General features: G+C 49.8%; 1 protein-coding gene across 1 annotated transcript in view; it reads right to left on the bottom strand.

Moving 5' to 3' along the window:
• LOC116520557 (SCO-spondin-like) overlaps positions 1-24,963 on the bottom strand; it is a 122,258-nt gene that overhangs the window by 58,376 nt on the left and 38,919 nt on the right. The window contains exons 33-56 of the mRNA XM_032234806.1: positions 23,820-24,057; positions 23,444-23,596; positions 22,514-22,654; positions 21,787-21,969; positions 20,631-20,781; positions 19,488-19,647; positions 19,353-19,407; positions 18,384-18,506; positions 18,056-18,274; positions 17,653-17,750; positions 16,750-16,891; positions 15,430-15,613; positions 15,090-15,141; positions 13,375-13,426; positions 12,533-12,653; positions 11,139-11,361; positions 8,239-8,380; positions 7,605-7,970; positions 6,364-6,564; positions 4,374-4,493; positions 3,215-3,379; positions 1,724-1,903; positions 284-406; positions 33-162 (exon numbers count right to left, since the gene is read on the bottom strand). Coding sequence (XP_032090697.1) covers positions 33-162; positions 284-406; positions 1,724-1,903; positions 3,215-3,379; positions 4,374-4,493; positions 6,364-6,564; positions 7,605-7,970; positions 8,239-8,380; positions 11,139-11,361; positions 12,533-12,653; positions 13,375-13,426; positions 15,090-15,141; positions 15,430-15,613; positions 16,750-16,891; positions 17,653-17,750; positions 18,056-18,274; positions 18,384-18,506; positions 19,353-19,407; positions 19,488-19,647; positions 20,631-20,781; positions 21,787-21,969; positions 22,514-22,654; positions 23,444-23,596; positions 23,820-24,057 — 3,722 coding nt within the window. The remainder of the gene's footprint in view (positions 1-32; positions 163-283; positions 407-1,723; positions 1,904-3,214; positions 3,380-4,373; positions 4,494-6,363; positions 6,565-7,604; positions 7,971-8,238; positions 8,381-11,138; positions 11,362-12,532; positions 12,654-13,374; positions 13,427-15,089; positions 15,142-15,429; positions 15,614-16,749; positions 16,892-17,652; positions 17,751-18,055; positions 18,275-18,383; positions 18,507-19,352; positions 19,408-19,487; positions 19,648-20,630; positions 20,782-21,786; positions 21,970-22,513; positions 22,655-23,443; positions 23,597-23,819; positions 24,058-24,963) is intronic.

The raw sequence follows: 24,963 nt of genomic DNA, 5'->3' as shown, positions 1-24,963 counted from the left end.
CAGAGAAAGGGACAAGATCTGCCCACGCTCACCACTGACTGCAGTTGTCCCGCAGGAAGATCTCCCCCGGCCGACGGTGGTTGTGGTCGAAGAAGCAGTGGCACTGGCTGATGTTCACACAGCCCCCCTCCTGCAGGAAGAGCCCGGGGGGACACCGGCACCCTGCAGAGACCCAAGGCAACAGAGGGAGGTTATCTAGAATCGGTGCAAAGATACACACACACACACACACACACACACACACACACACACACACACACCACGCCAAGGACCTTGAGCTCACCCTCCACGCAGCTGCTCTGGCATGACTTCTGGACACTCAACTGGCGGCAAGTCTGCGGGCAAGGGTCCACCAGGCCGCGGGCACAATGCCCAGCTTGCACGAAGACCATATCTGGACCGCAGTCTGTGGAGAAAGACGAGGCCTGAAAAAGAGCAGAGCTAACAGGGCAGAGGCGGAAGAGACCTCGGAGGTCATCTAATCCAACCCCATGCTCGAGCAGGAGACCCTTAAAGAATCATCGAATGACAGAGATGGACGGGACCTTGGAGGTCATCTAGTCCAACCCCCTGTTCAAACAGGAGGCAAAGCTTGGAGTGCGCCAAATCTTGACCTTTTTGGCCCGTTCTGTGCTGGGTGGACACCCCTGAGAGGACAGGAAGGGAAGGAGGCATCAGGGATGAGACCCCCCCGGAAGGTCTTTTGCTAATGATTAGGAGGTCTCCAATTAATTGATTTAATAAATAATAATCAATAAATAATAATATATTATATTATATATATTATATTAGACATCTGTTGTATTTGTGCAACAGTAAAAATATCGGGTTTCTGCCTGGATGGTCTCTTGTGACGAGCCGAAGGACAGAGAATGGAAGAGCCGAGGTGGCGCAGTGGTTAGGGTGCAGTACTGCAGGCCACTTTAGCTGACTGTGATCCGCAGTTCAGTGGTTCAAATCTCACCGGCTTAAGGTCGACTCAGCCTTCCATCCTTCCGAGGTGGGTGAAATGAGGACCTGGACTGTGGGGGCAGGTTGCTGACTCAATTTGCTAAAAATTTTTGCTAAAAACCGCTTAGAGAGGGCTGAAAGCCCTATGAAGCCCTATAAATAAATAAATAAATAAGTAGTGATCTTCCTCCCATATTTGGGCATACCGGGGGGTTGTAAATCTAAATAGATATATTAGACATCTTATATACATCTCTATATTGAAAGATAGACAGACAGATAGACAGACAGACAGACAGACAAATAGATAGATAGATAAACTTGATTAATGATGTATAAAGGCAGATATCTCATCAATGGTAGTTTTTGCACTCTGACAATGTTAGCAGAGGCTAATGAAAGCTAAGTGGGTAATATACTTTAAGCTCTGGAGATCGCAATGTTTGTCTCTTCTTCTAGAAATACACCTGGAACTCATATATGTATACACACACACAGAGAGAGAGAAACACACACTATTATATATGTTATATAGTTGATAATATAAGAGAGAGAGAGAGAGAGTGGCAGTCCCGAGTCTTCAGCAGTGAGGTTTGTGGTTCGAAAACAGCGGGAGATTGGCAGCAGGGTTCTCTGGGCGTGCGCAGAGTGCTTTTTCCTTGGAAGGTGGTCCTGGATTCTGATTTACACCCCTTCTCTCTGTTTCTCCTCTGCCCCATCTCTGCCTCATCCCACTCAGCACCAGACAGCCACCTCCCGCTCCTCCGCTTACCCCGAGCATCTCTGCAGGGCTGTTGGTTGCATGTCTCCATCTGGACGGCATCTCCGGGGCACAGCTCTCCTCCGTTCTTGGGTGGGGGGTCAGCGCAGGTCCGGGTGCGACTCCTGACGCCGCCCCGGCACTCGGCATCACAGTCAGACCACTCGCCCCAGGAGGCCCAGCCTCCGTTCACTGGGAAAGAGGAAAAGCAGGCGGAAGTCCCACCAGTAAAGGCAGAGGAAGCCGCCTTGGGATTCTCCACTATCAGCAGTCCTCGTGTTATGGCCGCAAGGGAGCCCAAAATTTACACGGCTAAGTGAGACACTGGTCAAGGGCCCTTTTGCCCCATTGTACGACTTTTCCTGCCCTGGTTGTTAAGTGAAGTGTGGCCTTTGTTGAATCCGGAACATGGTCGTTTCCATGAATCGGGACTCCCCCCCCCCCCCGCCTTGACGCTGCTGGTTGCAAGGTCGAAAAGGGGATCCCGGAAACTGTCCTAAATAGGAACCGATGGCCGAGCGTCTGAATTTGGATCCTGTAACCGCAGGCAGGCTGCGATGGCCGTGAGGCTGAAAAAACGCTGCCGTGTTTCGGCACCGTCGTAACTTTGAATGGTCGCTAAATGAACTGTCGTAAGTCAAGGACTACCTGCATTATGTTTTCCCTGCAGCGACGTTGTATTTCTACTTCTATTTCTACTATTTATTTCAATTTCTATTTCAATTTCTATTTATTTCTATTTCTGTTGTTTCTATTGCTATTGCTATTTATTTTGTATTTTAATTGTGATTTCTATATTTGAATTTGAATTTCTATGTTTCAATTTCTATTTTTCTATTTCTATTTTTCTATTCCTATTTCATATTCCAATGTCTATTTCTCTTTGCATTTGCAGACACACACACACACACGCATGTGTGTGTATACACACATACATTCATTCACACACACACACACACACACACACACACACATATATATATATATATATATATATATATATATATATATATATATATATGTATGTAGGTCTTTGGTTATTCAGGTTTTCTCCCGCGTAAAATTGGAAGTGTCTTGGCAACGTTTGACGAAATCTCATTCATCATCTTCAGGCTTGTTTGCTCGACTTTGTGCTTCCAGGAGCAAATATATATTTATACACACACACACACACACACACAGGTGTGTGAGACTCCCTTTATTTATTTATCAGCACAAATAAAAAAACACAAATATAACAAAGGCAACAGTAAAAAACATTGGGTTTCTGTCGTGATAGGCTCTTGTGACGAGCTGAAGGACAGATGATGGAAGCAGTTAGCTAACTCCCATAATTGGGGCTTACCAGGGGTTGTAAAAAATCATATATATATATATATATATATATACATACATACATACATACATACATACATACATATATATATATAAACATATATATATATATAAACATATATATATATAAACATATATATATAAAAACATATATATATATAAACATACCTGGACAGGCTCGGAGGAAGCAGGAGCGGCTATCGAATTCATCCCGGTCGCAACGTCCCCCCGGGAGAGCATTGCGGAGAAGGTCGCGGCGCCGGAAGGTCACCCCCAGCCCGCAGGACCGGCTGCATTCGCTCCAGAGGCTCCAGGGAGACAGGATGCAGTCCACTGGAGAGGAGGAGGGGGAGGAGGAAGAGGAAGAGGAGGAAGTAGAAGAAAAAAGTGGAGGAGGAAGTAGAAGAAAAAAGAGGAAGAGGAGGAAGAAGAGGTGGAGGAGGAAGAGGAGGAGAAGGAAGAGGAGGAAGGGGATGGATGAAGAGAAAGAGGAGAACAAGGAAGAAGAGAGAGGAGGAGGAGGGAGAACCAGGAAGAAGAGGAAGGGTGGAGGAGGAAGAGGAGAAGGAAAAGGAGGAAGCAGAGGAGGATGAGGAAAAAGAGGAAGAGGAGGAAGTGGAAGAGGAGGAAGGGGATGGAGGGCAGGAAAGAAGAGGAAGGAAGGAGAAGAATGGGAGGAAGGAGAGGAAGAGGGGAGGAGGGGAGGAGGAAGAGGAGGAAGAGGAGAAGGAAAAGGAGGAAGCAGAGGAGGATGAGGAAGAAGAGAAGGGGAGGAAAAGGAAGAGAAAGAGGAAGAGGAGGAAGGGGATGGAGGGCAGGAAAGAAGAGGAAGAAAGAGGAGGAGGAGGAAGAGGAGGAGGACAAGGAAGAAGAGGGAGGAGAATGAGGAGGAGGAGGAGGAGGAAGGAGAGGAGAACAAGGGGGAAGAAGAATGGGAGGAAGAACAAGGAAGAAGGGTAAGAGTGGGGGAAGAGGAGGAGGAGGAGGCGGAGGAGGAGGAGGAGGAGGAGAAGGAAGGGGAGAAGGAAAAGGAGAAAGCAGAGGACAACAAGGAAGAAGCAGAAGGAGAGGAAAAGGAAGAGAAGGAGGAGCAGGAGGGGGAAGAAGAAGAGAAGGAAAAGGAGGAGCAGAGGGATAAAAAATAAAGCTATTGTGGTTGCAAGATCAGGGCAAATGCCTGCCATACCACGGACTGGTGACCGGCTGAATGCCAACTCTGCCAGCTTTGGCAGAGCCCAGATTCCATCTTCCTCAGCTCACACCTTTGGGGTCCCGGATGATTGGGGGCCCACGGCTGCTCCACCCCCTCTCCTGTTCGCCCACCTACCACAGTTGGCTTCGTCGGAGCCGTCCTGGCAATCCTGGCGCAGGTCGCAGCGGCGTTCATGGCTCAGGCACTCCCCACTCTGGCAGGAGAACTGCTTGGAGGAGCAGGCGCTGGGGGGGCCTGCCGGGATTGGGGGGGCCATGGTGTGGGCCGTGGGCGCCGTGGGACCGCCTGAGAAAGGACAAGAGAGCAGTTCAGTGTCATCGAGAGATTGGTGGTATTGGATGCTAAGCCTTGGCCCGGTCAATCGTGGTTTAACAATGGTTTGTAAACTCAACCCCAATTTAACCTTCAGCCGTTAGGTGGTAGAATTGCTGGAGGCTGTCAGTTCACCAAGTGATTCTTCTCCTTCATTATCTCCTCCTTTTCACCTATCTTCTCCTTTTTCTTTCTCCACATCTATTCTCCTTCTCCTTATCTTCCTTCTTCTCCTCTTTGTCTGTCTGTCTGTCTGTCTGTCTGTCTATCTATCTATCTATCTATCTATCTATCTATCTATCTATCTATCTATCTATCCCTCCTCCTTGCCTCCACTTTTCCCTTCCCCTCCTTCTCTTCTTCTTCACCTATTGTCTCCTCATTATCCTCTTTCTTTCCCTCTTCTCCTTCTCTATCTTCTCCTCTTCCTTCTCTTTCTGCTTATCTTTCTTCCCATCCTCCTCCTCATCTATTATCTCCTTCTCCTTCTCATTCACCTCCTCCTCCTCTCTTCTCCTTCTCCTTTAGTATCTTTCTCCACTATTTTTTTTCTTATTAGCTTCTTTCTTCTCATCTTTCTTCTTATCTATCATTCTTCTCACCTACTTCCCCTTTTCCTCACTTATTGTCTCCTTCTCATTATCCTTTTTCTTTTCCTCCTCTATCTTCTCCTCCTCCTTCTGCTTATCTATCTTCCCCTCCCCCTCCTCCCCCTCCTTCTCTTCACCTTTTATCTCCTTCTCATTATCCTTATTCTCTTCCTCCTTATCTATCTTCTCCTCATCTTTTATCTCCTTCTTCTCATTAGCTTCCTCCTCAATCTCTTCACCTATCTTCTCATCTACCTCCATCTTTCCCTTACCCTCCTTCTCGTCCTCCTATTGTCTCCTTCTCATTATCCTCTTTCTTTTCCTCCTTCTCTATCTTCTCCTCTTCCTTCTCCTTCTGCTTATCTATCTTCTCCTTCCCCTTCTCCTCCTCTTTTATCTCTTCCTCCTCTCTTCTCCTTCTCCTCCTTCTCTTTATCCTTATTCTCTTCCTCCTTATCTATCTTCTCCTTCTCTTCATCTTTTATCTCCTTCTTCTCATTAGCTTCCTCCTTATTCGCCTCCTCACCTATCTTCTCCTTCTCCTTTCTCCACATCTATTCCCCTTCTCCTTATCTTCCTTCTTCTCCTCTTTCTTCTTATCTATCTCCTCCTCCTTCACCACCTCTACTTTTCCCTTCCCCTCCTTCTCTTTTTCCTCACCTATTGTCTCCTTCTCATTATCCTCTTTCTTTTCCTCTCCTCCTTCTCTATCTTCTCCTCTTCCTTTCCTTCTGCTTCTATCCTCCTTCTCCTGCTCCTTCTCCTCATCTTTTATCTCCTTCTCCTCCTCATAATCCTTATTCCTCCTTATCTTCTCCTTCTCATCTGTTATCTTTCTCATTCGCCCCCTCCTCCTCCTCCTCCTCCTCCTCAGCTACCTTCTCCTTCATTCTCCTTTTCCACTATTCTCCTTCTTCTCCTCTTCTTCCTTCTCCTCCTTATTCATCTTCTCACTCCCCTTCTCCTTCTCTTCCTTCTCTTCCTCCCCCAACCAAGCTCTGATAGCACTTGCAAGCTGTATATGGAATTCATGAATCCAAATTTCTTTGGCTGGACAACAATTGCCAGATGAAAGGCAACGTCCCACCTCGCTGGGGTGTACTGAGGCTGAAGACAGCAGTTGAAACCACTGAAGCCTGGAGGAACCTGGAGACTTTCTCCATGTTCCTTAGAGCCTCTCGCCGTCCTGATGTGATAAGAGCCAAGCGGCAACAAGACCAACAGAGGATCCTTCCCAGTGCTTGGCACGCACTCACCGCAGTGGGCCTCGTCTGAGCTGTCGGCGCAGTCCGGCTGCCCGTCGCAGACGGAAGCGGCCTCTACGCAGCCAAAGGTCTCGCAGGTAAATTGTCCTTGTGTGCAAAGGACCCGCGCCATCCCAGCAGAGGGCATGAGAGTGGGCACTGCCAAAGAGAAAGGGGACAATGGAGTCAGGGGTGGCATTGGGGCAAAATCCTCTGGGGGGGCAGACCCCAAAGTGTCCTCACAGGAAGTTGAAATGAGGAGGGGCTTCTGCCTGTCCCTTTTATTGATATCTGGGGAGGGGGGAGGCATTCATGACATCATGGTGAAGGTGACATAAGAGAATGACAGAGTTGGAAGGGACCTTGGAGGTCTTCTAGTCCAACCCCCTGCTCAAGCAGGAGACCCTTACAGATTTAGGAGAGTAGGAAGGGACCTTGGAGGTCTTCTAGTCCAACCCCCTGCTCAAGCAGGAGACCCTTACAGATTTAGGAGAGTAGGAAGGAACCTTGGAGGTCTTCTAGTCCATTTCAGGCAAACGGCTTTCCAATCTTTTTAAAAACTTCCAATGGTGGAGCACCCACAACTTCTGTTGGCAAGCCGTTCCTCTGGCTAATTGTCCTCACTGTTAGGAAGGTTCTCCTTAATTCCAGGTTGCTTCCCTTCTTGGTTATTTTCCATCCATTGTTTCTTCTCTTGCCTTCTAGTGCTTTGGAGAATAGTTTGACCCCCTCTTCTTTCGGGCAGCCCCACAAATACTGGAAGGCTGCTACCATGTCCCCCCTAGTCCTTCTCTTCTCTAGACTGGCCAAACTCAAATCCTGCAGCCGTTCTTCAGATGTTTTGGTCTCCAGCCCTTTAATCATCTTAGTTGCTCTTCTCTGCCCTTTTTTTCCAAAATCTCAACCTCTTTTTTGTAATGTGGGGACCAGAACTGGATGCAGTTATTCCAGGTGTGGCCTTACTAAGGATTTATAAAGTGGTGCTAACATTTCACCTGATTTTGATTCTATGCCTCTGTTTATACAACCAAGGACTGTGTTAGCTTTTTCGGCTGCCGCTGCACACAGCTGGCTCATGTTTAAGGGATCGTCCACTAGGACTCCAAGGACCCTCTTGCAGTTTCAGTTTTGGAGTCAAGATTTGAGCTGGCATCCCCCAACGGGATGTTCCTCCCACCCCGCCGAATTCGTGGCCTCACCTGACAAGGTGGGCCTCCATCCAGGGGTTCCAGGGCTGTGCGGGAGAATATGCCACGTGGGCACTCCAGAGGCACTGGTTGATCCAGGAGTCACCAGCGGCCGAGAAGTGGACCAGCGAATACCGGGCATCACCGTGGATAAAGCAGCTGGCATGGTGGTTTTCTGGAACTGCCGAGAAGGGGTCAACCCCGTAACGCCTGTATGGGAAACTGTCGTGGTCTCCGGTTTGGTGGAAGGTGGCAACCGGGCAGGGGTGCCAATGGGCTTCTCAGGAGGAGATGAGGCTTCACTGGGTCTCGTACGGATTATTCCTGGGGCGGGGCTGCGGCTGGCAGAGGTCAACCGTCCCACGGCACGGTCCGTCTCTGGGTTGTGCGAGAAAGAACGAAGCGGTCGAGAGGAAGTAGAGGAGGATCCCCCCCCCCATGTCAAGGACAGTCAGAGGAATCTTAGCCCTTAAGATGTCACATCCCTCCCCCCCCCCCAGTATCCTTTCCTGTTGGCAAAATTGGCAGAGCAACATCAGAAAGCCGCAGGTCCTGAAGACGAGGTAACTCTCAAGGCAGCCCTGAGCTGTACACCATCTCTGCAACTTCCACGCCCTCCAACATCCCCTCCCCAGCCTCAACTCACTCCAGGAGCAGCCAAACAGTTCCAGACGCAAGGAAACGCTTTGGTGGTACTCCACAGGCACGAAGTGCAGGAAACGGGCTAGGAGAGTCGGGCTGAGCTCCTGCCGTCTCGGGGTGTTGCTGTCTGAATTCCCCTCCAGAACCTGCGGAGGGATTTGGAGAGGACAAAACGTGTGGTTCAAGGGTATGGAATCCCCTCTCGGCAAAGCAGAGAAGAGCATCGAAGAGAAATTGGTAAGGAGGGAGAGAAAGGGATTGAAAAACAGAAGAGAGTAACCCACGGAGAGAAGGCACCGTTAAATGTCATTTCCAGTTTTGTGAAGCTCACAATCACTCCTCAGATTTGGCAACGCCCACAGAAGGAGTGTAACGGAGGAAGAAAAGGCTCCGTGCTCTTTCTTCTGAGCTCTCAGACTTGGAAAAACCAAGAGAGGCATGTGGAGTTTCTTCTAAGCAGCTTCCATTATTGTTCCTCACCAACAGACAGAATCTTGCCAAACTAAAGCAACCTACTTGTTTCATGGTTATGATCTGCAACCATAATTGAACCCAAAATTTCTGAAGGGTGCTTGGTGCTCACTGAGCTTGCTTGTTTTCTTGCGGTTGTTTCATTACATCTCCAGTACTAGTAAGGGGTGCTCTCCTCACTAGGCAAGCTGCACTCCTTACTAGCACTGATGATGTTACCTAATTGGGTCATGAAACGTCTGTAAGAAAACCACCCAGCTCAGAGAGGACCAAGGAACCCACAGTCCTCCTCCTCTTCCTCCTCCTCCCTCTTCAAACACATCACTTCAAATCACTCTTTTCAATGCCATTGTAACTTTGAAAAGTCGCTAAATGAACAGCTGTAAGTCAAGGACCCCCTCGATACAGGTAGTCCTCAACTTACGATCACAATTGAGCCCAGAACTTCAGGTTGCTAAGTAGAGACAACCGCTACTTTTGCCCCATTCTACGACTTCTCTTGCCCCATTTCTGAAGTGAATCCCTGCAAGTATGAAATTAATCACTTGGTTGTTAAGTGAATCTGGCTTCCAATGCTTGGAAGGTCACAACCCTCGCCCCCCCCCCCCCCCGACACCACAACTGTCATAAACATGGGTCGGTTTTCAAGCAACCAAAAGTAAGTCACATGACTGTGGGGATGCCGCGACGGTCGTACATTTGAGACATGGTCCTCAGTCGCTTTCTTTTCCAGTGTTGTTTAGATGTTTAGATGTTTATTAACATTTGTAGGCCGCCCTTTTCCCTGAGGGGACTCAGGGCGGCTCACATAAAATCAGGAAGGGGGAATACAAACAATGACGTAGACACATATAATAAAAGTAATAAGCAACATACATTCATCATTCGGGAGGGGCGGCTATCCTTGTCCCCAGGCCTGACGGGCTAGCCAGTTCTTGAGGGCTGTGCGGAAGGCCTGGATGGTGGTGAGGGTACGAATCTCCACGGGGAGCTCGTTCCAAAGGGTCGGGGCTACTACTGAGAAGGCCCTCCTCCTTGTAGTTGCCAGCCGGCACTGGCTGGCCGATCGAATACGGAGGAGGCCCAATCTATGATGAGACCAGTGCTGTGGTCTCTTCAAGTGGTCACTGAATGAAGCATTGTAAGGCAAAAACTAACTGGATTCTGAGAACCTCCAGGGAACATGGCCAACATGATTCTTTCCCCCCTGGATCAAACTATTTGAACTTCCCTGCCTCTTGCTCCTCTGGAATGGCAGCCCCTCCCTTCTGGGAATCCAGACTATATTCCACTACTGTGTCTGAGACAGAAAAACCAGGAGGCCAGGCTGACTTTGAGATCCTGGATCATTTCCTGGATTGGAAGTGGGGAGATTCCTGACATGGCAGAGGAAATAATGAAAGGACCAATGATAGCCTGGGCTAAAAACTTGGGTTAATATTCATTGGGAGATTGGGAAAGAATTTGGAATAAAAATTTCACAATGACAAAACCTGTTGTGTACAAAAAAACCAAAACCCAATACAAAATGTTTTAGCGCTGGCATTTTAACCCCCTCAAGACTGGCAAAAATGTATCCAAACTTAAATCCAAAGTGTTGGAAATGTAAACAGGCGCTGGGTATCTTCTTTCGTGCATGGTGGTTATGCCCGAAAGCTAAAAAATATTGGACTGAAATGCAAAAATGGTTAGAGGAAATGACAAACAACCAAATAGAGCTCAAATCAGAACTGCTCCTTCTGGGGATTATTAAGGGAAAGTATACGGAAGAGATCAAATATTTAATTCGGCACGTAATTACAGCAGCGAGAATAGCACTCGCGCAATCTTGGAAAAGCGATACCCATGCCGACCGACTGTTTGATAATCCAAAAGATTCTTGATTGCGCAGAGATGGACAAACTCACCTTGGAGTTAATAGCAATAGCAATAGCAATAGCAGTAGACTTATATACCGCTTCATAGGGCTTTCAGCCCTCTCTAAGCGGTTTACAGAGAGTCAGCATATTACCCCCAACAACAATCCGGGTCCTCATTTCACCCACCTCGGAAGGATGGAAGGCTGAGTCAACCCTGAGCCAGTGAGATTTGAACCGCTGACCTGCTGATCTAGCAGTAGCCTGCAGTGCTGCATTTAACCACTGCGCCACCTTGGCTCTTAAGGGACAAGGAAGACTCAGAACTATTATACAGTTTGGGAAAAAACTGGTATCAATGGAGAAATAAGAGGAACATGAAATGTACAGCTTAGAAATATAGATGTATAGAGGAATAATTAGGAATGTATAAAAAATGTACTTGAATAACAAATGGTTATGTTAGTAGTGTCAAAAAGGGATTGTAACTTATACAAAACTATTTTTAAAGGTGTTTGTATTTAATGCTTTAAATTCTCAATGAAGTTTTTTAAAAGGAAGTGGGGAAATCCCATACCTGAGCCTTTAGAGATGAGACTGGGCCATACCCAGGTTTGGTGTAGTTCTGAAAATGGACCCCGTTGTTGCTATAAAGCAGGCGATAACGTACGACGAATCCCCCAGAGCTGCCTCCACCCTGAGTGGCCACTGCTGTGATGAAGAAGGGCTGGAGAAGGTCCACCTGGAAGTAGGGGTTGGGGTCAGACCGGAGGGGGCTCCATCCCGGCTCAGTTTTCCGTCTGGAAAAAGAAGACACACCAACATCAGCTGCCGTCAAGACGACGAGCAGAACAGAGGGAGTTTCTGAACGCCTATTTTGAGCAAGTCTTCTTCCCTGGATAGGACAATGAGCTCCCATCGTGCTTTTCCCACCTGAAAGGCCAGGTTGGAAGAGCCAAATAACTGGTAAAGGTAAATGGGTGGCTGAGGAATTCTGGGAGTTGAAGTCCACCCCTCTTCAAAGGGTCAAGGGTGAGAAACAACTGGATGGATGAAGAGAAGGAAGGATGGTTGGTTGGTTGGTTGGTTGGTTGGTTGGTTGGTTGGTTGGTTGGTTGGTTGGTTGGTTGGTTGGTTGGTTGGATGGATGGATGGATGGATGGATGTGGGGGTAGGGGGAAGAGATGATAGGGAGATACAGATAAGTTCTTTCCAACATGCTAGCTGGGGAATTCTTGGAGTTGAAGTCTACCCATTTTCAGGCTGCTAAGACTGAGAAACACCTAGATAGACAGAAAGATGGGTGGGTGGATGGATGGATTGGGGGGGGGAGCGCAATAAGAGATAGGCAGAGAGGGGGGAGGGGGAGGGAAGGTGAGAAGGAGGGAAGGAGGGAGAGGGAGATCAGTGTGCTTCTCAACATGCTGGTTGGGGAATTCTGGGAGTTGAAGTTCACCCATCTTCAAGTGGTTGAGGTGAGAAACGGATGGATGGAAAGTTGGATGGAGAGTTGGATGGATGGACAGATGGTGGATGGATGGATGAAGAAATGGATGGATGGATGGACAGATGTAGAGGAAGAGACAGATGAGAACTTCTCAACATGCTGGTTGGGGAATTCTGGGAGTTGAAGTTCACCCATCTTCAAGTGGTTGAGGTGAGAAACAGATGGATGGATGGAAAGTTGGATGGAGAGTTGGATGGATGGACAGATGGGTGGATGGATGGATGGTTAGATGGATGGATGGTTAGATGGATGGTGGATGGAGAGTTGGATGAATGGAGAGATAGATGGATGGATGGACAGATGTAGAGGAAGAGACAGATGAGAACTTCTCAACAGGCTGGCTAAGGAATTCTGGGAATTGAAGTCCACCTCACTTCCAGGGACCAAGGTCAAGAATCCCTGTTCCCATTGGTGCACTACTAGAATTCTCCCACTTGGAGTAGCTCCAATCCTGTACCACTTACCCACTGGGCACCCTGTTCAGCCGTCCGGCATCCGGGGGATGTCCCTCCTGGTGGGAGGAGGCTGTCAACTGTTGGTAGGGGACACGCCCATCCTCCAGGCCGAGGGGCTCGTTGCAAGAACCTGAACAGAGGGGTGCAAAATGGCACAACATTAGGGCAGCATGACGTGCCATTCCTGGATCCTGGATGGTTGCGTGTCCTCGGCACAAACTCTTCGAAGGAGTCGCGAAGGGCCCGAGTGAGGAGGGACGCCCTGCCCGGATCCGGCCCGAGTTGGGGTTAGCCAGTCCTGACAGTTAGCAACAGTGAGGTTGAGGCCCAGAGAAGGATTGGGGATTGTCTTGTAAATATTGAAAGAAGGGCTGTGAATGGCTGGTTTTTTCTGATCCTGGTTTCTTTCCCTATCTTTCCTTCCTTCTTTTTTTCTCTTTCTTTCTTTTCCTTCCTTCTCCCTTCCTCCCCATCTCCTTTCTTCCCTTTCCTTGCATCTTTTTCACAGTTCCCATCCTCCCTCCAATTCCCATCTCTTTCCTTCCTTCCTTTCTCCCTTCCCCATCTCAATCCTTCTTTCCCTCCATCCTTCCCATTCCCATCTCCTTCCTTCCTCCCTCCCCACCCCTGCCCTTCCCTTTTCCCCCCTTCCCCATCCTCCATCCCTTCTTCTCCCTTCTCCTTTCCCCCTTCTCCTTCCTTCATTCCTTCCTCCCTCCATCTCGCCCTCCCCTTTTTCCCATTCCCCTCCCTCCTTTCCCTTCCCTTCTCCATATTTCTTCTTTGTATTTCTCTTTCAGCTAGACAAAAAGTTACCCGGGACAAACGGATCTTTCTCTATCTCCCCTTACCTGGCGGAGTGGGACTAGGGGCCTCGGGCGACGGCCTTCCACCCGGGGACACCTACAAGGGAGGAGGAAGAGGAGATGCTACCTGGTACTCTGGATATCCGTTCACACATAGGAAGACATGCCTTACGCCCATTTGGGAGAACTGACCAGATGGTGGTAGGGAATAGAGGGATTGAAATGCCTTGCAGACAGCTGCTCATTTGCATTCTTCTCGAGAGCCATTGAGGCCACTTGGAGGTTTATCTGAGTCGTGCAAATGGGGGTGGAGCCTTCTTGGAACGGCACCTTTACACTACCTAGGTGACCCTGAGGACACAGATAAATCTCCAAGTGGCCTCAACGACGCTTTAAAAAGAATACAAATGACCAGTTGTCTGCAAGGAGTATGAATCCTTCCATTCCCCACCATGGCGGTCAGTGCTGAAGAAGCTTCTCGGAGGAGAAGTGAACGTCTTCAGAGAAAAAAAAAAAGAGAAAGTCTTGAAAAAAGCCCCTTTGGGACATGGAAAACCCTTCATGATCTAAAATCCCTAGAAGAGCAGAGCAACAGCTGTGGATCCTCCATTCTCTGGAAGTTCTCAAGAAGAAGCGAGACGGCCATCTTGGCTCTTGAGGGCCACAACCGAATCCATTAATCCCACCCATTCATACATTTCAGCTTCCGGTCCCCTAATCTTCTTTTTTCTTTATTTTTTTTTATTACACAGACAACAATAGGAAAGGGAGAAGATGGGGAAAAAAGGGGGGGAGGGGAAACCCATCTTCACATACAATATGTCGTTTGATCACAGGTGCATCCCTACTAAGTTTATACATCCCGTATCTCTCTGTTGTATATTTAATAAGCACCACAATAAGCTAGGGTTTAAAAAACAAAATAAAACAAAATAAAACAAGAAAAAAAAAGGGTGGGGGGAGGGGGGGAGGCCAAAAAGGACAAAAAAAAGTCCAAAAAGGAAAAAAAAATACTCTGGTTTCTCTTCAGATCGTATAAATCTTTCCCCTAATCTTCTTAATGCACTGGTGGGATTCAAATCATTTAACAACCAATTATCTGCCCTAATGACCCGCTGGGTAGGCGTGGCCGAGTGGTCATGTGATGGGGGCGTGGCCAACTCAACATCGCTCACGTTGTGGGGCATCTCGCCTTGCCCCGACCTCTCCTTGCCTGGCCTCCTGGCGCCTCGCCCAGCTGCTCACCCGGTCGTGTGACCACTCACCTCGCCTCCTGACCACTCACTGGCAGGAAGGGGAGGGGCCAGGCAGAGCAGGGCGAGGCGTATGCTATTCAGCTGGTTCACCAGACTCCACAAAAAAATAACAACCAGTTCGACTGAACCGATGCGAACCGGCTGAATCCCACCGCTTCTTTGCAGTTTCCGCCAAAGTCTCAACATCTTTTTTGGAGCATGGTGACCCCAAGCGGATGCCGCATTCCAGGTGTGGCCTTACTAAGGCTTTACAAAGCAGTACTAAGACTTTGCATGATTCTGATTCTGTGCCTCTGTTTAGGCAACTGAGGATTGTGCTCGATTTTTTGGCTGCGGCAATGTTAGACGGGACCTTGGAGATCATCTAGTCCAGCAGGTTCCCTCCTCTTGCTGCTTCTTCCCTTCAAGTTCCTCCCCTTGATAGTCAGGTGACTCCCCAAACCTGGGGCAGATTGACTTCTCCTGACCCATAGGTTCCCTGGCCAGGGGGCTGTTTCTTCTTACCACAGTGGGTGGGGCCGTAGAGACCTGCCAATGCGTTTCTGACATCCACGGGCTGGAAAGAAGACCAGAAGGAGATTGGTTAATAGACCTCATGAAGATCCTTCAGAAGATGGAAGGGTTCTGCCCGCCAACTGATGGGCAGGCTAGAAGTGGCTGGCTGGGATATCTCATATCCTGTTTCCAGGGACACTTGGATACCGTCTCATCTTACACTTCCGTTCCTCAATTGGGAATGATGGAACCTCCCACCAAAATTCCTGGATGCTGGCCCTCAACCCTGACTTGTCCACGGCATCAAATCTCAGTGGACCAATGCCTGTCAACTCCATTCCGTCCTCACCTGAAAACGCCAGGCGGTGGCCTGCTGCTTGCAGCCACACAGCCGATCTCATCAGTGCCGTCTGGGCAGTGAGCCACTCCGTCGCACCTCTGGCTGCCTTCAAGGCACATGTCGGAAAATGTGCAGGGGAACCGGGGAGCTGGACAGTCCTCTGGGGTGGGGGGCTCCAAGGAGGGGGCCACACCTGCGATGTGGGATGCAAAACGGAACAGAATAATTCCATTCCGTTCTTTCTATTCCATTCCATTCTTTCCATCCCATCCCATCTCATCCCATTCTTTCTACTCTATTCCATTCCATTCTTTCTATTCAATTCCTATATTTCTGTTTTGTTTTGTTTTGTTCTGTGCTGTTCCGTTCCGTTCCGTTTCATTCCATCCCATTCTTTCTAACCTATTCCATTCCATTCTTTCTATTCAATTCCTATATTTCTATTCTGTTCTGTGCTGTTCCGCTCTGTTCCACTCCGTTCCATCCCATTCTTTGTAATGCATTCCATTCCGTTCTGTTCCGATCCATTCCGTTCCGGGACAAGGCAGCTCTTGTCCTGCCGCATCCCCAGCATCCCCTCACCACAGCGCAGCTCGTCCGAGAAGTCCCCGCAGTCATCGACTCCATTGCAGATGGCTCCGTGGGGTCCGGCTGGCACACAGCGTCCATTCTGGCATTTGAACTCACCGGCCCAACAAGGCCTCCATCCTGGAGGGGAGGTGGGCCACCCAGCTTGCTCTGGGGACACTGAGACAAGACAAGAGAGAGCGGCTGAGAGTCTCAAGTCCACAGGAAAGGGCAAACATCCATCTGAAATGCTACATGCAGTCCTCAACTTATGACAGTTCACTTAGCGACCACTGGAAGCTACAACAGGAGCGGGAAAGAGTGACTTTGGACCCTTTTTCACACTTACGACCATTGAGTATCATCCTCATGTGACTCAAATTCAGATACTATTTAATGACGGTCGCAATGTCACAGGATCTTTTGCGACCACGGGGAAGCCAGATTCCATGGCAGTCATATGTTGAGGACTGCCTGCCATGTTCAGCCTTGGCTGGTGGATTCTAGGAATCCACACCTATCTTCAAGTTGCCTCGGTTGCAAGTACATCCATGGATGCTGGGGTTTGCAAAACGTGGCAAGATGGTGCTACAATTCCCACAACACCTGGAACTTGGTCTGATAACGCATCTCGTTCTCGTCGCACATTGTGGGAACCAGCCGAAAACTCCCCTTGCAGGGTTTGTCTGCGGACTCCACAATTTGTGTCACCTCGGCACCCCTTCCTTCCGCCTTAGCCCACCCAGAAACCCCATGTCCCACCTTTCCCGCAACCCAACAACTCCAGGCGCAGGAAGATGCCGTTGTGGAAGTCGTGGGGCAGGAGGCGCACGTGTTGGGCATCCACCATGCGCTGGAAGGTCCTGGCCACAGGGGTGGAGTCATCCGAGTTTCCTTGGAAGAGCTGGGGAGGAAAAGATGAGAGATGCAGAGCTTGGCCTAGTGGTTAAGAAGCCAAGCTAGAAACTGGGAGATAGAGAGATCTAGTCCTGCCTTAGACATGGAAGCCAGCTGGGTGATTTTGTGCCAATCACAAAGAGACGGGGAGCTGTAGTCCCGCCTTAGGTATGAAAGCCTGCTGGCTGATTGGGGCCAATCACCAGGAAATTGGGAGTTCTAGTCCTGTCTTAGGAATGAAAGCCACTGGGTGACTTTGGGCCAATCACCAGGAGACTGGGAGTTCTAGTCCTGCTTTCAGATAAAAACTGGTTGGGTGACTGTGGGCCAATTAGCAGGAGACAATAAGTTCTAGTTGCATTTTAGGCATGAAAGCCAAGAGGTAGACTTTGGGCCAATCACTAGGAGATGGTAAGTTCTAGTCCTGCCTTAGCAGAGGGTTGGACTAGAAGACCTCCGAGGTCCCTTACAACTGTCATTCTACTTTGTCTCTGTTCCCATCTTGCCCTGATCTGCAATTTGCCCACAATCAAATTATCCCATTTCAGGCCTATCGGGAAGCAGTTGCCAAGGGTCCGTCTGAGAAGCAGGGGGTGGTCCAACCCCAGTCCACTCCTCAACAGAGGTTTACAGGCCAAGCTTTTGACCTTGGACGTGCCACCCAGTTCCAGAAGATCTGGAGGTCTCCTGGAATTCTCTGCTTATGAAGCTCTCTCCTCTAAAGGAGACGCCAACCTTCGGTTCAGGCCTGGCGCTCCTGGAGGAGACCTCTTGGTAGTCGTGCCATCTCGTCCCGTCCAGGCTGAACTGGAGGAAGAAGCTGGTTACATAGGCATCGGAGGTCCCTGCTCCTTGGATCACGACTCCTGGGGAAGATGGAGGGAAATCAATTAATGTCTGAGAAACTCCAGACACTTGGATGCCTGCACAGGCGGAGGCATCCTGCAAGCATGATGGGTAACCTTAATATAGGAGATTTGTACAACACACACACACATACACACACATACACACACACACTTTGTAAAGCTTCAAGGAATGGCTGGAACTGGTGATGAAGTATAAAAAAGAATTTGCCATGGTGACTTGGCCATGTCAGTGGCCATGATGAAATAGCCACAGCGAGATGGCAGCCGCGAGCTGTCCCATTCAATCCAGACCAGGCGCCTACCTGTCAGGTTCCTGGGCTCCCCCAAATCCACTTGGAGGAAGGGGGGCCGAGAGAGCAGCTCCGGATACACTTCCGCTGGTGGGGCCCAACCCTGCAAATCAGCCCCGGGCAGCAGGCGGCCGAGTCGAGCGGCATGTGCCGGGTTTTCTGGCTGTTGTGCAGAGGCGGTGAAGCTGGCGTCCGGCAGCGATGCGATGCCCAGTGGACCATAGCAGAGATCTGTATAGATGGAAGACAGTCGAGGGGGCAGCAATATAATCAGAAGGGGTGAGACCCACAACCATCCCAAGACTTGCATTTCCACAACATGGTACATGGACTTCCTTACCACCGAGCGGAGGCAGGGGGTATGTGCTGAGTGGAGGAGCCGTGGGAAAGGGTGCAGAGCTGGCTTGGGTGGTCCCCAGAGGTCCCAGAGGCAGAGCACTCGGGATGGCTGTTTGGTTCTCCCCTGCAACAAAGCACAGAAGGCATCCGACAGGGTAGGGAGGAGGCATCCCTTATGAATAGCACTATGGCAGGCGCCAATCAAAATGATTGACACCATCAAGGGATATGAAAATCACTCACAGGAATCTGATACCACGTAGGCTGCAGTGGCCACTGTTCCCAATACACGTGTGGTCTGTTGGGAGCGTCCCAGTGCAATCTGGGTGGGCCAATTCAGAAGCCACAAACAGCTCCGGACGCAGGTTCAGGTGGACCGAAATTTGGGATGTTGTGTGAACACAGCTACTAGTAACCAGGCTTTCAGAGGGGTGGATTTCAACTCTCAGAATTCCCCCAGCTAGCAAATTATAAGATGGATGTACTTCGATTAGCAGAATTCCCCACTTTAAAACGAATGGACTTCAACTCCCAGAATTCCCTAGCCAGTGTGATTTAAAATGGATGGACTTTGATTCCTGGAATTCCCCAGTCAATATGCTTTACGAGCGGTGGACTTCAACTCCCAAAATCCCCCAGCCAGTGTGCTTTAAGAGGAGTAGACTTCAACTCCCAAAATCCCCCAGCCAATGTGCCTTAAGAGGGGTGGACTTCAACTCCCAAAATCCCCCAGCCAATGTGCTTTAAGATGTATGGATTTCAACTCCCAGAATTCCCCAGCTAGTGTGTTTTAAGAGGGGTAGACTTCCACTCCTAGCATGCCAAGTGAATTCTGGGAGAAGATCTTAAAGCTGGCAAGATTGAACAACGCTCCGTATCTCTTCACAAATGTGGCTCACCGTAGTAGTGGCAATATGGAACTTGTGCTATCTCTGCCCCATGTCCGCCCCCCCCCCCTTTTAGGACTTACCCCCTTCCATGCAGTAACAACAGGTGTCCGCTCGGCCCTTTACCAACACCCGGCCCTGTGAGACAGAAGGAGGAAGATCAACATAAGGATCAGATGCCTTGGGCGGGCGAAGAAGAAGGAAGGGGGCAAGCTCACCTCGGGGCAGCCCACCGCGCTGTAGGGACAGTACTGGGAGCACTGGACGGTGAGATTCGGCAAACACTGGCACACTTGGCATTGTCCCGAACGCCAGCGGTCGCCAATGGCGTGAGTCCGGCCGTGGTGTTCGCACTCTTCGCATGGCTCCGTCTGGCATCTGCAAAGAATCGGAAGGAGACACCTTTGACCTCCAGGAGGTAGAGTGGAAGGATGGGCATCCTCCTTGCAAGAAGAAGATAAGAGGAAGATAGAAGCTAAAACATATGATGAATGGTTGCAGGATTTGGGCATGGCTAGTCTAATGGAAACAAGGACCAGGGCGGACAGGATAGCAGTCTTCCAATATTGGAGAGGCTGCCCCGAAGAAGAGGAGGTCCCCTTATTTTCCAAGTCATCGGAAGGCGGGATGAACAGCAATGGATGGAAACTAACTGAGGAGAGAAGCAACCTGGAATTGAGGAGAAACCTACTAGTAGGCAAGACAATTAACCAGTGGAACTGCTTGCCACCAGAAGTTATGGGTGTTCCAATACTGGAGGTTTTCAAGGAGAGATTGCGCAGTCATTTGTTCAGAATAGTAGAGCAATGGACCCCAAATGTTACAACTTGGTGGCCCGGCGTGGAGGGGGGAGAAACGGGAAGTGGCCCACACTAGTGGTAAGTTGGCACACGGATATGCGAAGGCCAATTAGTCGTGCAGCCCGGTTCCAACACACACACACACAGGTGGATAATCAGGTGGATCCCAAGAGTCATTGTTAATCCCTGCTGTTGTTCCATTAGTAACCTGGTTGTGAAACTAATCCAACTTCCCTGTTGACTTTGCGAGACAGCAGGGCGGCAAAGGGGAATGTGTGACCCCCGAGACACTGGAAACTGTCATAAACAGGAGTCCCTTGCCAAGCGTCTGAATTCTGATCCTGTGCCAAAATGGTCGTAAGTGTGGAAAACGGTCCCCAGTCATTTTTAGCACTGTCATTACTTCGAATGGTCCCTAAACAAACTGTTGTAAGTCGAAGGACTAGCTGTATCGGTGAGCGTGCAAGAAAACCATGGCGTTTTTGAATGCTGGATCCTGGTTTGTTGCTCCTGAATCCTTTGTTTGGTTTTCTGTGTGGGATTGGGGAGGGGCTGACTCACCTCCGGGCCTTGCGGTAAATGCCCCGGCACTGCCGTCCGTTGCCATGTTTGGTGGGGTTATTGGGACTACGGAAGGACCACTGGATACTCTGCACCCCACAGGGACCCAGACATTCACCCCATGGCGACCACGCTGACCAGCCGCAGTTCACTGGAGACCAAGGTAGAGTAAGTTCAGCATGGGGGCCAAATTCAATTTATTATTAGTATTTGTATGCCACCCACTCCCATTGGGACTCTGGGCAGCTTACAGGAAAGACAAACATATATTTAAAAATTTAAGATAAAATACAAGTGTTAAAAATATCAACAACATGCATACAGTTGGAGTGGGGCTGGATACTAATCAACAACCCCAGGCCTGCCGGAACAGTCAGGTCTTTGTGGCTTTACGGAAGGCCGGAAGAGTGGTGAGGGTCCGGATCTCTACGGGGAGATCGTTTCATAGGGCTGGAGCAGCTACAGAGAAGGCCCTTCCCCGGGGACCCGCCAACTGACATTAACCGGCCGATGGCACCCGGAGGAGGCCCAATCTGTGTAATATTATTGGTCGTTGGGAGGTAAATGGCAGGAGGCGGTCTCTCAGGTAGCCAGGTCCTAAACCATGAAGGGCTTTAAAAGTAACGACTAGCACCTTGAAGCGCGTCTGGAAACCAATGGGGAGCCAGTGCAGCTCGCGGAGGATAAGTGTAACATGGGTGTATCTAGGTACACCCAATATTGCTCGCGCGGCTGCATTCTGGACCAACTGCAGTCTTCGAACACTCTTCAGGGGCAGCCCCATGTAGAGCGTGTTACAGTAATCCAGTCTTGAGGTGACGAGGGTGTGAGTGACCATCCAAAGGGCCTCCCGATCCAAATAGGGTCACAACTGGTGTACCAGGTGAACCTGGGCAAAGGTCCCCCTGGTCACAGCTGACAAGTGATGTTCTAGCGTCAGCTGCGGATCCAGGAGGACTCCCAAATTGCGAACCCTCTCTGAGGGGGGTATGATTTCACCCCCCAGGCTAAGAGATGGAATAGCTGGACCATCCTTGGGAGGGAGCATCAATAGCCACTCAGTCTGGATTGAGTGCAAGTTTGTTTCCAAATATGGAAGATCCCCCCACCTCGCCCGAAAGAGGGAGGGAGGGAGGGAGCCCAACCCGGGGCTGACCTGTACATTCCGGGTTCTGTCGGCAGCGTTTCATCTGTCCTTCCTGGCAAGTGCAGATCCGGCAGTTGACTTTGACCAGTTGGCCAGGCCAGTAGCGGACCCCGGCCACTTGGCAAGGGCACTCTCGCGGACGGACGCACTGTTGCTCACTATTCAAGACCAGGCCTTCTGGACACCAGCAACCTGCAGAGGAGAGAACAACAGGATAAGAGCATAGCTAAATCACAGAAAAACAAGATAAGACAGAATAGCAGAATGAGAGAATGACAGGATAACAGAACAGCAGAATGACAGATAGCAGAACATCAGAATAGCAGACCAGAATAACAAAATGACAGAATTGCAGAATGACAGAATAGCAGAATGACAGAATTGCAGAACAGAATAACAGAAGAATGACAGAATAGTAGAATGTCAGAATAGCAGAATCACTCGATTACAGAATAGCAAAATAGAGTAGCAGAATGACAAAATAATGGGATAGCAGAACAACAGAATAATAGAATTGCAGAATGACAGAACAGAAGAGCAGAATAACAGAATAACAGGATGACAGAATAACAGAGTTGGAAGGGATCTTGGAGGTCTTCTAATCCAACTCCTTTGCTCAAGCAGGACAAACGGGCAGAGGGTCTTCAACAGATTCTCTGGACACATGAGTCCAGCACGCAGATGATGGACACCAACTTATGCTGACTGACTACGCAAAGATTCGGCTCCCCCTTACCTGGTCGGCAGGGCCTGTCCTTCCGGCATCTTGTACGGCTAGAGAGCTCCGTACAGGAGGTGGGACACGGGGCACACCTCTGGCTCACTAGCTCTCCCGGGCAAGTGGAGGCATTGAGACAGTCCTCGCGTTGACACAACTCTGCAAAGAGAAGAAGCTGAGAGCTGTGTCTACTTGCAGGTCAATCTTTCAATCAATCAGAATCAATCAATCAGAATAGAGCTGGACGGGACCTTGGAGGTCTTCTAGTTGAGCCTCCTACTCCAGCAGGAGACCCTGAACCATTTCAGACAGGTAGCTGCCCAATTTTTTCTTAAAGGCCTCCAGTGATGAAGCCCCTACAATAGGGGTATCAAATGCAACTCCGTCACAAGCCACATCAGGAGTTTGTTTGTCCTTGGGGGGCTGAGGTGGGCGTGGCCTGGTCATCACGGATGACTGGATGGGCATTACCAGGTTCGGGATGGCAGGGGCTAGTCCCCCACTGTCTCCAGGATGGCCCCGCTGGCCAATTCCTCAGCCTATTGCAGGCCAGATGCAGCCCGCAGATAATGTGTTTGACACATCGGCCATACAACCTCTAACGGCAAGCTGTTCCACTGGTTAATTCTCCTATTTGTGTTAATTAATTTGTGTGAATCAATGAACACAAATTGTTCTATTTATATTCATTGTCACTATGTGCTGGGCAGAGCATGGAGGCATATCCTGTCATTCTACAGGGCAAAAATGAATGCCCAGTAGAGGTAGTCCTTGGGTTACAACTGCAATTAAGGGGTGCTGTGTGTCAAAAATGGTCGCAAGTCACATTTTTCAGCACCGCTCTCACTTTGGACACTAAACAAATGGTTGTAAGTCAAGGACTAGCTGTAGTGATTACCCCATCCCACTTTCCGTCATTTGTTCACCCATAATCCCCGATTGACTTACGGATTTCTATCGAACCGGCAGATCCGTCTGGCCCTTCAGTGCAGTGGCGTCCTCCATTCTGGGATGGGAGGCATTCGCGGTGACGCACCACCACCCCGCGACAGTCCTCGGTGCAATTGGACCACATGGCCCATTCGCGCCACTGGCCATCAACTTTTCGGGTGAGAGAGAGAGAAAGATTAGGGACTGCCTGGGAGGAAGGGTCCCTGCAAATGTAGCATCTCCGACATCCAACGTGTCAGCAGCTACGGAGGAAACTGATCACTGAACGGCTGTAGACGAAACCAGGAGAGGATCGAGTGTCCTCACCAAATTGTGTTGAATCTGTGAACGGAGTCCATTAACAGGAAGTAGGGGTCCCAAAGCCCACTCTTACCGGGGCAAGCCACTAGGAAGCACTGCTGGGCCTGGGTCTCCTCTCCAAGGCAGTGACGGAGGACGTCGTCTGCTCGCCGCGTGCAGCTCCTCCGGCGGATCTGGAGTCCCGTGCCACACGAGCGGCTGCACATGCTCCAGGCTGCCCAGGGTGTCCAGAGGCCACAGTCCCGTTCATCGGAGGGCAGCCAACCTGAAGCCTCTGTGCCATCCGCGCAGTTGGCCAGACCATTGCACACCTGCAAGAACACACAACCAGAACGGGCGTGAGAGGGCTCTGAAAATAGGAAACGCAGGAGCCCTTCCAGACTGCCCTCCTCAATCTGCCACCGAGGACAAACTCAAAGCCATTAGGAATCACAGGATAATCACAGAGTTGGAAGGGACCCTGGAGGTCATCTAGTCTGGTGATCTTCAACGTTTCCAGCATTGTGGACTGGCTGGGGGTTGAAGAGGAGATGGTTCCATGTGAGACGCAGCTAGGAGCACATGTGCATAGCTCCTCTTGCGCGTGTAGCAGGCAGGCAAGAGAGTACATGCATGTAGCTCCATTTGTGCAAATGGCGGGCATGTGCACCCACCACTCACACTAACAGAGCTGCGTACATGTGTACGTGCGCTTGCCCCCTGATTCCACAGTCGAATTCTGAACAGGCTGGTAGTGGGCTACGGCCTAGGGGTGACCCCTGATCTAGTCTGGGCCCTGTATCTAACAAAATGATACTCAATGTAGAGAAAAGTAAAATCTTACACTTAGTCAAGAAAGTACACATATAGACTGGGTGAAACCAGGCTTCATAGCCGGTCACTGTGAGGGGATTTTGGAGTCTTAGTGGACAACCAGCTAAATAGGAGCCGGCCGTGTGTGGCGGCAGCCCAAAAAGCCAATGTATTGGTATTTATTCGATTTGTAAGCCGCCCTATTCCCCGAAGGGACTCAGGGCGGCTGAACAAAAGCCAAGGGAAGGGGAACAAATACAGAAAAGTAAGACAAACAGGACAGTGATACAACAATTTTAAAAAAAACACAACAAGCACAGCAAGTTCGAGTAGGGGTGGGGGAACTCAACCCCAGGCTTGCTGGGACAGCCAGGTCTTAATGGCTGTCCGGAAGGCCTGAAGGGTGGCGAGCGTCCGAATCTCCA

The sequence above is a fragment of the Thamnophis elegans genome, chromosome Z, assembly GCF_009769535.1.
Source record: "Thamnophis elegans isolate rThaEle1 chromosome Z, rThaEle1.pri, whole genome shotgun sequence".
NCBI lineage: Eukaryota > Metazoa > Chordata > Lepidosauria > Squamata > Colubridae > Thamnophis > Thamnophis elegans.
Note: the sequence above shows the minus strand (reverse complement) of the source record. Positions and strands in the feature narration are given on the sequence as shown.